Source organism: Notamacropus eugenii, chromosome 1, assembly GCF_028372415.1.
Source record: "Notamacropus eugenii isolate mMacEug1 chromosome 1, mMacEug1.pri_v2, whole genome shotgun sequence".
NCBI classification, from domain to species: Eukaryota; Metazoa; Chordata; class Mammalia; order Diprotodontia; family Macropodidae; genus Notamacropus; species Notamacropus eugenii.
The window spans coordinates 303,889,706-303,904,287 of NC_092872.1; the positions used below are offsets into that span (position 1 = coordinate 303,889,706).

General features: G+C 41.1%; 1 protein-coding gene across 1 annotated transcript; it reads right to left on the minus strand.

Annotated features, from left to right (window-relative positions):
* Nucleotides 1–632: 632 nt before the first annotated feature.
* On the minus strand, nucleotides 633–12,368 carry LOC140517813 (homeobox protein SIX4-like). Its single transcript, XM_072629389.1, has 3 exons — nucleotides 11,256–12,368; nucleotides 7,154–7,842; nucleotides 633–1,962 (listed from the first exon to the last, which is right to left on the minus strand). The coding sequence occupies exons 1-3, from the start codon at nucleotides 12,158–12,160 to the stop codon at nucleotides 1,166–1,168; spliced, it is 2,391 nt and encodes a 796-aa protein (XP_072485490.1). The 5' UTR covers nucleotides 12,161–12,368; the 3' UTR covers nucleotides 633–1,165.
* Nucleotides 12,369–14,582: the final 2,214 nt, after the last annotated feature.

A 14,582-nucleotide genomic window follows, 5' to 3' on the forward strand; every position in this document is an offset into this window, starting at 1 on the left:
ATTTAGTGTCTATTTTCGGACTAAACCAACTCTACAATAAAATTAACCCTGGGTGGAGCATCAAAGAACAGTCAGTGTAACTCCTCACATATCTGTACCTTAGTAAGAATGATAAAAGGCCACTAGGTAAAAAAAGGCACCTGGAATTCTGTAGAAAATATGTAGGTACTTAAAGGGAATTTAAAAAATACTAAATAAAGAACAACAAAGGGATATGAACAAAAGTACCCAAGTTTGAATATTAGGAGAGAGTTTTCTTGCTTCAGTATTATTAACATTGACCTTATTGGGCTATTGATAAAAATCATTACTTTTAAAATCCTACAAAAAGTAAAACTTTGTTGGAAAAAACTACGTTTACTTCCTGTTCAAACAATAAAAATAAATTAAACAGCCAGAAAACATGTTTTCTTTTCATTTCATTGTGCCTCAAGTTAAAGGGAAACGCATACCCTATAAATAAGATTCATTTGTACTAATTCAAAATATCCTGCTAATAGTAATAGGTATATTTACATTCATGCTGGAGTCTATTTCAGAGTTGTTTTTATTAGAGTGTCAAACTATCTAAGCTTCATTAAACTGCCAGCTATCATATCTGTCAGTCGGCAAAGACAATCCAATACTTTCTAGCTGGGAAAATGCTGAAAAACAGAAATATTCAGGGTTTATTCAGGTTCTTAACATCAAAACTATCTTAAGAATAGTTTGGAGGTATCATCTATTCTTTTTTAAAATGTATCAATGCCCATGGAGTAAGAGTAAACAAAAAGAATTGCATTGTTTCTATCCTTTTATAGCTACATTTTCTAGAAGTTAGATATGTGTATATTTTTACTTTTGAAACATTAAGTTTCTATGTGGAAGTTCCATTTCAGCCTTTAGGGTTACATTAAGTGAACCAAACCACCATACCTTCACTTGATAATCTCCTTCATGTTCTCTTCCTTGGTTCAAAGAGAATACTAACACGTGAACAAAAAAGGATATAGTTTTGCTTCCATGGATTTAATTGTGGTCTTCATGCAAACTCAATTCAAAGTCTTTGAAACATATCTCTCTGCCAAACTGTGCAGTATTTTCCTTAAGTAGGGAAAATGCTTAATGTCCTCAGGGCCTCTGGACAAGATTTGAACATGGATGCCAAAAACAAAGGGGAAAAAAATTATAAATCTTGCATATCTTGATCCAATTGGACAGTCTGGAGCTTGGCAAGCTCTTTTTTGTCTGTTTCCAGTTCTTCACAGACTGTTTCAACAATGCCATCCAGGACATATTTGGATTTGGAATCCAGCATCATTAAACTGCTTGTTGCTTTGTCTTCAGAACTTGGTATGAAATCCTCCTTTATGTTAGATACAGATTGCAGAACTAAACGGTGCTCTCTGACAAAATCTTCATGTACTGCTGGGGAGGAATGACCCACACGGTCTCCAGCTGCTGGAACTATTTCCCCAAGGGCAGGCTGGGTCATTGGAATTGACATTAGGTCTGGACCAGTAATAAGTGAACAGTTCTGAAGAGTTGCATAGTTAGTGTTGCTGACAGAAATCACAGTAGATGTGCTTGTTACAGGTGTAGACAAGGGCTGGCTCTCAGTAATATCAGCGTTCAGCTCTGTTGCATTCAGTAGAGCAGGGGTAGCTAGGGAAAAATTGTGAGCTGGAGTTGCATTAACTAATGATGAGGCCATGGGATGTAGGCCACTGCTTGAGATATTTTCAGAAGACATGTTTACATTGACTTGTGGGTTTTGATTGACAGGCATTAATTGAGAAAATACAAGGCTCCTTTCCAAGCCCTCTTGTTTAACAGGTCCTACTGTTTGACCTGAATTTGGAACTGTGTAGACTACTGCACTAGGTGCAAGAGAGCTGAAGAAAACCTTTCCTTGCTGTGCTGTGGTAGAATCACTTGTAAATGTCCCCCCATCAGAAGTGCTTGAATTTACTGAAATATTACCTAAAAAGAATAAAGTAGAGATTACTGTTGATTGAAAATGAGATGGGATGATGAAAGTTACTTTGTTATTTATTTATTTACACATTATTTTTCCACAAGTTTAAGTTAATGAATAATATCATCTGTAAGAGTTTAGCTAATGTGACGTAAAAGATCTCCCTTGACTTATTTCTGAATTTTAGGTCTTTCTGGTTCACTACTAAAAGCTTGATAATAGCTAGGATTTACACATAGAATGCTTTTAAGACTTGCAAAGTGCTATAAATGTTATATAATATTTGATCCTCACAAGAACCCTGTGAAGGTAGGTGCTATTATTATCATCCCTATTTTATAGATGAGGAAACTGAGGCTAAAAGAAGTTAAAAGCTAGTAAGTTTCTGAAGTAGGATTCAAACTCATGTCTTCTGGCTGCCTAGTTCTTAATTAGTTGATGTACATTGCTGGTTATTCCGACTAGAACTAGAAAATACAAATACAAAACACCTTTGCTGGGAACAGTTCAGTAACTGACTAAAAGCATATATGGATATGCAGAAAATACTGCATGAAGTAACTTGCCCTGGGGCTTCAAGTTAACCATATGAACCTGTGGAGACAAGTTTCAAACTTTCACCTAACTTACCATAAAATAAACAATGCCAAGGCAATTAGACATTCAAAAGGTCTTTTCTTTTGTTCTGACAGAACTGAACTTTAAAACATGCTTCTAAGTCTGATTATAGTGATAGACAGGATTAATGGGAATACTGAAATATGTCTTTCCAAACACATTTCAATATATTCACAGCTGAGTCTTTAAAACTGACCTGAAGGCTTAGGCTATCATTAACAGTTGATGGAGATCAGTTCCATAGGAGAAAAGAGAAAATTAAATGAATTATCCAATTAATTCATACCTATCAAATGGTTTTTTTTCCCCTGAAAATATGCAGATAATATCCTAATTCACTTCAGGGGAGCTTCCTTTTGACATTTTAAGACCAAGTCTATATAGTCAAAGCAAATAGAGTTGAATAGATATGTTTTCTAGATAATTAAGGCAAGTTAGCTAGCTAGACAGTACAAACCTTTCAAGTGCTCCACAAAAACCTTTTTTCCTGTTTAGACTCTACAGGCAAAATGAGGCAAAGACTATTTACTATCTTAAGGTGACACCAAAATATCCTTCTAATGAGGGAAAAAAAAGGTTTGGCAATTTGAATCATGAATTTAAAGCTAGAAGGCTGCTTAAAAGTTATTTAATCCTGCCCCTTCATTTCACAGGAAACTGAGGCCTTGAGAAAATAACTGTTTGGCCCAGTTTCACATGGCTAGTAAATGGCAGAGGCAGAATTCAAATCCAGATCTTTCAGATTCCAACTCCAGGGTTCTATCCATTATACCAAATTGTCTTTTTATTCTTCTCTGAAATATTCCAGGTTGACTATCTAAACTAGAGGCTGAGGTCCATGAATTAAAATTATTTTTTTGGAAAATTATATTTCAAAATAATTTGTTTCCATTACAATGCTATATATTTTATTCATTTAAAAACATTATTATAAAAAGGGATTGATGGGCTTTACCAGGCTGCCAAAAGGGTTCACAATATAAAAATGGCTAAGAAATCCCTGGTCTATATCAATCATATTCAACATATTACAGTTCCAATGCTTCCTAGACATATAGTTATAAGCACTTAACATTTCTGCACCTCAGTTTCCTCAGCTGGAAAACAAGGCAGTGATACTTACACTACCTATCTCAAAGGAAAAGGTACTTTATAAATCTTAAATCACTATCTGAGTTCCTAGTATTCAATTTACTTCATGGAGAAAGTTCCAATTTTAAATAAAATTCATTAAATAATTTTTTTTGCTTGGATAATAAGAATCATTTTTACAAAACTACCTTCCTATGCTGATGAAAGAAGTATGATAGGAAACTTCAGATATCCTCAAAATAATTTGTAAATATCCTACCTACAATGGAATTTCTTCAAAGCCAATATTTTGGTAAGCATTCCATAAAGAAAATTATATTTTCTGATATTTTGAATTTTGGGGAAATGTGTATAATTAGTAAGGTTAAGTTTTCATTTTATAGACCAAAGTGTGCAACAAAGTATATTTCCTCCCACTGTCTAAATATAAAATATTCATAATTCCTAAATATTGTGATTATATTTCTGAAATAAAATATATTTACGATATACTCAAATTATTCTTATTTATTCTCTCTTTATATGCTCTCTGCTCCAATTTCCCTACCAAATACCTGTGTCAGTCAAACAAATGAAACTATTGCTTCCATTTGAAAAGATTTGCCTGAAGCTTAAGTATACTTTAAAATTCTCAACTTGAGCTTCTAGGATGTAGCCAAATTTTTACACACACACACACACACACACACACACACACACACACACACACACACACGTTTTTGTTTTATTTGGAAGTTGCATGACGGTATATGTGACTTCCTCCCCTTTTTCAATCTCTTTTTTATTTCCTGTTTCCCCTCCCCCGCTCCGCACACATTAGAATATAAGCTCCTAGAGGTCAATGACTAGCATGCTTGGCTTTATTTGTAGCTTCACAGTTTAGTAGAGTGCCTAGCATATAGTAAATACTTAATAAAACTTTATTTATTTATCAAAGTTCCTAGTAATTTAAGAAAGTGCTATTAAATCAGACCATGCATACTCTACTTTTTCAGTAATTTAAGAGCAAACAACCAAATTTCTGAGTATGCTCTAGAAATCCCAATATAATAAATTAATAGAAAAATACAAAAATGATCTAAAAATCTCTTTTCTAATCTAATGACCACTGAATAAAGAAATTGCATTACAAATCTAAAGAGAACGGTCACAACTATATGGATAAATAAAACTTTATAAGGATTATGTTTCAAGGCTTTTTGATAAGAAGTAAATAAATATTTTATAATAAAGCAAATAAAATAAAGCACTAGGTAGAAAATATAATTCTAACGATTTGATATTAAAAATTATTGTGGTTTACATCTTTTTTCTCACACATAAGAGTAAGAAAATGTCAGAAAATGTGTGAATTATTATTATTTTCACCACAAAGGAGTAGGTACAGAAAGATGATTTATCTAGTCAGCAACTTTACAAGTAGGCTAATACTATTTATCTTAGAAATCTTAGATATAGGTTAAGCAGCAAAAATATGCATAATTGTGAATTGCTATATTGTACTAAGAGGAATACTGCTTCCTGAATCCATCTGGTTAAACTTATGCCTTCAACTTACCCAAATAATCCCAAGACTGACAGCCCTGTCATTTGATCTTAGCTATTATAACTGAAAATGCTATTCTTATTCCCATTAAATGTCTCATTTTAAAAAATTAAGCTATTAGCCCCTAATAATTTTCTGTGGCATCAAGTTTCCCAGGTTACACATCAAAAGTATTTCTCCATCTCAAACACTCTTTGCAATTCCACCTCCCACCCCCAATAACTATTCACTTTTTGCTTTAAATATGTTGCCTTCAGATTTTACCTACTGGTTCTAAGTGAATTTTCCTGAGGAGTGAAAACTGGTTTGCACAGGATGGGGTGGGGATGGGATGAATGGTATTGAGAAGAAAAATGTATATTTAATCATGTTAAAAATCAGCACTGATTTTCACCTCATTTTTCATAGTTTTATAAGGCTTTTCTACTTGTTTTAGCTCTTTGACTAACTTGGAATACCAAAATAATGATGAATATGTTATGAAATTTCTGTAGTTTAGCATTAAATATTAAATATTAAAACTAAAATGGGAATACATATGCAAAAACATTTATTTCTAAATTCTCTATAACCAACTAGGAAAGTTAATGCTGTGTAAAGCAGTACTTCATTTTATGTATTCCCAAAAACCTATGTGCAAATTCTAGTTTCATATGTCAAATCAGTGTTTGATTTAGAGTTGGAAGGATTTCTAGAAGTCATCTAATCCAACCCCTCTATGTGTCAGATGAGGAGACTGAGTTCTGGAGAAGTAAAGTGACTTATCCAAGGTTACACATGTAGTGGGTAGCAAAACTAGAAATCAAACCCAAGTTCTTAGCAGAGCTCCAAAACTAGCATTCCACTTCATCACACTATTTAAATACCTCAGGGAAAGTAGATTTCAAATAAAATTCTATTGTAAATATTGTTAAATGAAGAAGCACCACCTAATTGATCTATTTGTGCTACAGTCTAGAGGGCAATGTAATTATCTGAGAGTCTGTAGACTTCGGTGTGAGTTTGGATTTTGGCAGTTACTAGCTGTGTGAACCTGGGCAAGTCAGGTCTTACTTCTGAGTCTTTTTTCATATATTGGGTTTGTTTAAAATGAGATAAACCTTCCACTCTAGGACTAAGAGAGGTGTTCGGCTTTTAACGCTAATGTTTTCATCATCTCCACTGTATAGATGCATACACTCAAAGCAAGAAAGACCAAGAAACTTGCTCAGAGTCATTGAGAGAGCTAGTATAATGGCCCTTAGTCCAGTTCAGGGCTCTCTTTACTGTATTAGATTGCCCTGCTTTTGGTCAAGTCTCTTCTATTTTTAGAAATAATGGAAATAAGCAATCATCTGAGAGACATCTCTATATCTGATGGACAAGTCTAAAGGGATATAAACAGGAATTCAAACACACATTCCTTTGGTTTCCCTTTAGTTTTGTTATCCTTAATTATAGGAAGAACATGGCTCAACACAATCAATCCACCTCATCATTGTGCCTGATTTTAGCTTGCTCTTACAAAATGTTTTTGGACAAACATTTGATGTTTAGGTAAAATGCATGTTCACACCAGCTCCTATGCTTATTCTTTGTTCTACGAGCTAATATTAATTTTTAATTTTAAAAAGTCACCAAATGGGTTATTTTGTAAGCACCAATATTTTATATTTCTATAACTGCAGAGCTGGCAAGGCTTCTTGTGAACTATATTTTTCCATTCAGCTCCTAAAAAAAAATACAGCTCATCCCCATGATCCTAGGGAGTTAAGCATGTTGAGTGTTGCTAACAGGTGTTGTAATGAGGGTGAGCAGAAAGAACACGGATATTCTGCAGCTGTAGCAGACACCAGGGCACTTGGGCTACAACACCCCTACATAGGTTTCACAAAAGACAGCAGCTGACACTCATACTCACTTCTGCCCAAGGCATTACTGTAAGCAAATGAAACCTTTACCTTGTGAAGCTGCCACTGAAACAGGAGGCAGCTGCAGAGAAGAGAATCCAATGCTTCCATTAAGCAACTGGCCATTTGTTCCTGAATTGGGGATCTGTACAATGCCATACTGGTTTATTTGTACGGGTGTTGTAAAAGTCACCACTGAACCGCCGTCTTGAGAAGCCACTGTTTGTATGCCTTCCCTTTTAACTTCAGTGCTAGGTATCAAACCAGGAAATGAAGCAGGGACACTGGAGCTGTAGGAGGTTGTTGCTGCAGAATTTGTTGTGGAACTCTGGAGGACTTTGAAGTCTTTTACATCCTCTGAAGGAGATCCCAAGATGTCAGTCATGGATGCACCACTGTTCACAATGCTTGATGAAGTTTTTGATGGGTTTAAAGTCACAGTCTGTGCATTTCCTACATTTAGTCCATTAAGGATTACACTGTTAGGTCCCTGAATAAAGGAATTGCCATTCAGGAAGACAGGTGAAGTACTTGCAGGTACTAAGCCTCCATTCAGTAACACTCCAGGGGAACTTAATGATATTTTAGTATTTCCAATTTGTTGCATATACACTGGTTCCATATGGCTGGGAAGGCTCAAGTTGTTGACTCCATCAGAAGAACTGGAGAGTGAATGAGGAGATAAATCCTCATGTCCCTTGCTGGACTCATCTTCAGTGCTGGGATTACCATCTGACTCACTGTGTAGGGGAGAAGAAATCAAGATACATTAGAGGCCAAGGGGATGACATTTTAAGTACTTGCAATTTGTTTGGAAAATCAGGTCCTAAATCAGATGATGGGAAGAAAGGATGGTATCTGTAGGCTTCATTTAGATTGGTAAGTCTCTGTGAAAAGATCTTAAGTATGAGTCAAGAAAAAGGTAAATTTCAGATCCTAAGTCATCTTTTGATAAACTCAGAAAAATAGTCTGGGAAATGCAACATCAGCCAACATGAGCAAAAGGAATATTGGGTAGACTCATAGAAAGTTAAAGCTGGCAAGACCTTAGAATCCATATAGCTCAGCTCTCATTGTTCAAAGGTAGAAACTGAGGCCCAAAATGAGGAAGTTAAAGGTCCATGGTCATAAATCTAGTGGCATAGTATATTTTTTTCTACCATTATAATACTGACTCTTACCAGTAAATAAGTTACTATTTACATTTAAAAAAATAGAACAATCATTGCTTTGGATTGAGAAACTCCTTTAAACAAATTGGATTAGTAATATTTTAGAGAAAAATCTAAGAATCAAAACACTAGGATATGGGCTTCCAGTTGCCCTGGGGGAAAAAAATTGAGTACCTTGAGGTATTTTATTTTTATTTTTTAAAATCCATTAGAGACCTGGATAGATAATGGGAAATGTAAAGATTTCTTCTGTAAAGGTTTACATCAACTAACTATCCCTATCCCCAGTTTTTGTGGACCCTAGTCTCCCCTATCTAATTCTAAAGACACCGATGGGTTTGTGGGGAACAGAGCCTTCATCTCATGAACAACTATCTGGTATGCACCTGTCTTTGAACTTAAAAAAAAATAGAAATGGGCCAGGTGAAATGAATGGGAAAAGGGATAAGCTAAAAACAACATAATAAGAAGAAACCAAATACTTCCCCCTCCCTCGTGGTTTCCAGGCCATGCACCCTCAGGCCTCTTCCCCAGTCTTTCCAGATTCCATCTGTTCCTTCGAACACCCATTTTTTCATCTACCAGGTTTAGGAGAAGGATCCAGGATAGAAGCAGTGGTGTTTCCCTACTTGGCCTAAGAGTGGAATGGGAGGGGGCTTGTTGGATAACTGTAGAAGGTGGGATGTTCTTGGCCTGGTTGGCCCTGGGATGGATCCTGCAATGTGCCTGGAGGGGTCTGTTTCACTTTAGTGCTGAAGGAGGGGATTACTCTGGCTTTGGGCAGTGGGGCTGGGAGAGTTGTGAGCATTTTGATTTATGAGCTGAGATTGAGCCTCAGTCGCTGTCTGGGAGGGTGACTCATTGGGGGAGGGTGGGAGAGGGGGCATATCCGGAGAGGGGCAACCCGGAGGAGGGGGCAGTGAGGAAGAAAGCACAGATGGTAGGAAAAGAGGATTGGGGAGGGGGAGGGAGGGGGAGAGCGGGGGAGAGCGAGAGAGAGCGAGAGAGAGCGAGAGAGAGAGAGAGAGAGAGAGAGAGAGAGAGAGAGAGAGAGAGAGAGAGAGAGAGAGAGAGAAAGAGAGGGAGAGAGAGAGAATGAGTGTGTGTGGTGATGGGGGTGAGAAACTAGCCCGGGTCGAGGAGGGGGAGGGGAGAGGCAGAATTCTGTATTTGGTGGCCAGGACACCCCACTCCCCCCCACTTCCTACCCCGGGGCCCCATTTATTTCCTCATTGTTAGAGGACTAGGGCAGGAATCCCTAACCCCTGGCTATAAAGGTCGAGTTTCTGATTGGGGAATAATTAATTCTCTTCTTATCTGCAACTTTTTTCCTTTCTTGATCCTCAGTCTCACTTTCTCTGTCTTTTGGTGTGATTTGTTTTGGTTACAGTCGGGCTTCAGCACTGGATTCTCCCGGCTGCTCTAGGGGCCCTCGGCTGGCTCTGCACAGCAGCCTCACCGCCCTCCTCTTTTTTCCTCCTCCCTCCCTCCCTCACAGGGAGAGGAATGCCTGGAGGCCCGGTTTGCCCAGGGAAGGAGGGAAGAGGGGAAAGGGGGAGGGGCAGGAGGAGGAGAGCAGGCTCTGGAATGTGCCTTGTGCGCCGGGTGGTCACCTCCACCTGGCCGGCTCCACTTCTCTTAGAGCCCTTAAGCTTCGACTCACCCCAGCTCATTGATTGTTTGATCAATATATTATGGATACTTCGATCGTTTTTCCAGACCCGGGTGGGTTGGGGGACCCTATTTCCTCCCGGCCTTCCCTGTGCCACAACTAACAGTACACATACTCAGGTGAGCACTGTCCCTGCGACACACACAAGCACAGGAAGTATATTCAGGCGCAAAAACAAAAGGTCTGGGAAACCTGATCCTTTCTGACATAGCAAAGGCTGCAAGAAACAAAAGCTCCAAACGGGCAGGAGATCCCTGTGCACCCACTTCCTTACCACCGCCCGCCATAAGCCCCCTGGCTTCGCCTGGCCACCAAGCCATAGGAAAACCGAGTTTGGAGAGCACATTTTTTTTTTCCATCCCCGGCTTCCCGGGACTGCGATGAAACCCGATCCGAAGGAGCTCAGAATCAGGTTTCAAAACACTGTAGACGCGAGTCGCACCAACACCCCCACGTTGCTGCTGCTGCTGCTACTGCTGAAAAGAACAGCGGGCATAGTGAATGATTAACTCTGTCAAATAAAACCTCGGTCTTAACACTCTTCCTCACCCCCCCCCCCCCGCCCCAGCCAAGTCCCCCCACTACCGACCACAGCCCAAAGTACAGGCCCCTCTACCCCTAATTACAGCATTTCCCAAGCCCAAGGCTGAGGAGCTGCAGAATCCCAGGTAGGGTGTGTTGTGTTGTGTTGTGTTGTGTGTGCGTGCCTAAGCTGGGGAAAGCAGAGCTAGAAGGGTCGGGTGGGGTCCGGTGGGCATATGTTTCTGTGGCAGCAGCCCCTCACGCCTATGTCCGACCAGAGGGAGGAATGCCCCCAAGCCAGGCGAGCCCCAGTGCAAGGAGGAAGGAGGAAACTGAGCGCCCTCCTCGCCTGCCAGCAAACTCCTTCGCTTTACCCCGCCAGACCTGGGGACAGTGGCAACTTCAAAAGGCTGAGGGATCGGGGTGGGCAGAACCGACCGGTCAATGGTGGGGGGTGGGGACTGATACCCGGGCGAGAAGAAACTTCTAGGGGAAGGAGGGGGAGGGTAAAGCGATCTGTTCCCTCCTCCTCCTTCTTCCCCCCCGCCCCCCCCCCCCAACCTACCTCCACTCCCTATCCTCCAGTGCGGCGTCCGGGAAGAGAAGGAGGGGGGAGGTAGGGAGGAGGGAAGGGAGAGGTGGGCAGCAGCAGGACAAGGCTAGTGGGGAAGGTAAGCGCCATGTTTGCCAGCGCTTGGAGGAAAAGCAGGCTGGGGGGTGGGGGAGGGCGAGCGAGAGGGAGGAGAGAGAGGAGGAGGAGGAGGAGGAGGGAAGTTTGGCTTCTCACCTTTTGGACTGGGTCTCGGAGGGGTTCCGGTCGCGCTGCCTGCGGTTCTTGAACCAGTTGCTGACCTGAGTGAGGGAGAGGCCGGTGATCTTGGCCAGGTGCCGCTTCTCTGCCGGGGACGGGTAACGATTCTGCTTGTACAGCTCCTTGAGCGCGTTGCGCGACTTCTCCTTGAAACAATACACCGTCTCCTCGCCGTCCCAGATGGTCCGGGGCAGGGGGAATTTCCTCCTCAGCCTGTACTTGTCCACGGCTCCCAAGGGCCGACCCCGGGCTCTCTCGGCTTCGCTGTAGCGCGCCTTGTACCAGAGCTGCTGCAGAAGGGGGTGGTTGGCCGACTCGAAGCTGTGGCTCTCGAGGATGCTGTAGAGCTCCGGGTAGATGCCCTGGTGGAAGGCGACCAAGGCTCGGGCTTTCAGGAGGCTCTCGTTGCCACGTAGCAGGTCGCTCTGGGGCAGAGACCACAGGAACCGGGCCAGGCGGTCCAAGTTTCCCCCTTGCTGCAAGGCTTCGCAAACGCAGGCGACGTGGTCCGGGGAGAAAGCCAGCGGGGTCTGCGCTGCGGCGGCGGCCGCGGCGGCGGCCGCGGCGGCTTGGTGGTTTCGGACTAGAAGTTCAGAGTGGAGTTGTACCTGGTCCGCCGCAGCTCCCGCGGCCGCCACGGCCGCCGCCGCTGCCGCCGCTGCAGCCGCCACGGCCGCCGCCGCCCCCTCCTCTCCGCCAGCGGCCGCCGAGCCCACCGGCTCCATGGGGAAAGGGGCGGCAGCGGGAGGATCGAGTGCGGCGACGGCTCCCCCCAGCACTTCTGCTGGCGCCTCCTTGCCTTCGGGGGTGGCTTCCATCCCATTTTCTTGCTTTATCTCCACCGCACTTGCGATCTGGTCCGTGGGGGAGGAAGAGGACATTTTTTGTCGTCCCCCCCCCACTCCTCTCTTTCTTCCACTCTCCTTCTTCTTTCGCCCCCCCCTCCCCCCTTCCCCTCTCCGGAAAGCCCACTCCCTCCCTCCTGGTTTCGGCAGGATCTAGCTGATCAGGTTTCTCCCCGGCCACGCAGTCACCATTAAGATAGCTGCTATAGCAAAGTAGTGTAAACGGATAGCTCCTTTCTGCCTTTCCCCCAACGTGACTCCTCGGGTTGCTGCATACTATATGGCACAAGCAGCCTGACTGGCCCAGGCGAGCCACCTCATTGGCTATTTGCATTCAGAAAGAGGAGGAGACACCGTTTCTCTCCCCCACAATCACCCCCTCCTTCCTCTCCGTCCCTCCCCCGCTTCCCCTGACCCTAAACACCTATACCTGGAGAAGTTCGGACGTTCTTCTTAATACGGGCCACTGGTTAGCAAAAACATGTCATTGTCACCTGAAAGCTAGACAGTAGACGTCTTATAAAAAAAAGTACACCAGTGAGAGTTCTGAGAGAAGCACAGGGAGGGAGGGAGGGAGTATTAAAGAACGTAGGTAGCCTTCAGGTCCAGTTGTCTAAAATCCCACAAAAAGCTACCACCAGCAAAAAGATGACAACACCTTAAAAAAGCATAACAAGAACTGGTTTCTCCACATCCCCAATTCTGTTTCTTCTCACACATCTACCATGGATTTTTCTTAAAAGGATAAAATGGTACGGAGAAATACTAAAAGGGAAGGAACCCATTGAGAATTGAAAATCTCCATCAAGAAAAAATATACATTAAATAGCTTTACTTAAAGAGAAGTCAGCTTTATAGTATTTAGTAGTACTTGGAGCATCAGACATTCACACTTATGCTTAACATGAAGATATCTAAAGTTTTGTAAGTTAAAAATGAAATAATTGCAATAGAGTAAGGCAAATAAAATAGTAAAACAAATGGTGATGTAGCAGTAGAACACATCTGGTCTGATAAATTCATCACTGTTAGTACAATTGAATGAATTGTGGAAAATCATAATTGTATCATAATATAGTAACAGCAAGAAAGAATAGTTATATTCCTCAAAATGTATCCATGTATCTCTATGAAACATTGTGCTTATTGAAATGTGTTATATTTCCTATATTAGGCTCCAGGTGTTTCTGAAAAGAAGATCAGTAGTCCATTTCCCCTTTAGATATTGTGGAAGACTATATCTATATTTGGTTTGAGACTGAAGCTTTGGTGTCTGGGAATCTGTTGTTGCCTTTTCCCTCCATTGACTACACAAAGTTTTTGCTTAGAGTCATCCAGTCTCTGAATGTTCTTCATTAACAGGATCTGCCTGCTGCTAATATATTCCAGGATTCATTACCTATGCTGCATTGTTGTAACTCTACTTAAGTTGTGTCCTTGTAATACTTCTGTCCAAATTACTTTCTGTGACCACTTCAGATTATCATAAGACACCTGCTCAGCACTCTTGCTGTCACCCATCCCAAATCCAGATCTTATCTTTTAATGTAATATTTAATTCAATGGTCACTTAACCAGTATTTATTAAGTCCTTTTATGGGCTGAGCTCTGTTGGGGGAAGCAATGAAAAACAGGAAAAGGGTCACTACCTTCAGGGAACTTGCCTTCTAGCAGGTGGAGCTTCTTTCAAAGTTCTATTTTTTTTTCTTTGGTCTGGACATATGATTTGATTGGTGGAGGGAGCTCCACACTGAGGAAATTCTACCAATGCAGATCAAGTTTTCTGTATCTTATAAACTTTGGGAGCTTCCTAAAGAATTGAGAAATTAAAAGTGATTTGTCCACGATCACACCTCCAGAATGTATCAGAGGTTGGACATGAATTCTGTCAAGGATTCAATGAAATGTAATTTAACTTTTAAATATTTTATTGATGCCTTTTTTAAATGTCACCATTATTTCTAAATATTCCCTTCAGTATCCAACCATCTCTTATAAAAATGAAAACAAATAAGGAAAAACAACCTACACAGTGACCCTTCTAACGGTATATATAACATTCTGCATCTATCATCCTCTCTGCCAATATGAGGGGAATGCCTTTCATCATGTTTTCTGTGGAACCAAAATTGATCATTACAATTACTCAGAGTTTGTATTTCTTTTACTGTTCTTTTAGTTTATGTTATTATAGCCATTTTATGTAATATTTTCTTGCTTCTACTTTTGTCTGTATTTATTTGTACAAGTCTTCTGTTTCTCTGTATTCCTTATATTCATCATTTTTGCTCTACAATAATGTTCTATAACTTTTGTATTCAATAGTTTGACTGTTCCCCAATTATTTTGTTTTTAGCTATTTATTACCATAAAAAGTGCTTCTATTTGGACATTTTTGCGACTCTTTTCTTTTTGTCCACAACTCTCTGGAACATGTCCAGACTTGTATCATTAAGTC

What these genes read in the sequence shown, in the direction of transcription:
- LOC140517813 (XM_072629389.1), bottom strand. Translation starts at nt 12,160, where the DNA reads ATGTCCTCTTCCTCCCCCACGGACCAGATCGCAAGTGCGGTGGAGATA. An exon ending in TCCGAGACCCAGTCCAAAAG is followed by an intron (nt 7,843 to 11,255) that starts GTGAGAAGCCAA and finishes TCCCCTACACAG; the next exon opens with TGAGTCAGATGGTAATCCCA. An exon ending in TTCAGTGGCAGCTTCACAAG is followed by an intron (nt 1,963 to 7,153) that starts GTAAAGGTTTCA and finishes TATTCTTTTTAG; the next exon opens with GTAATATTTCAGTAAATTCA.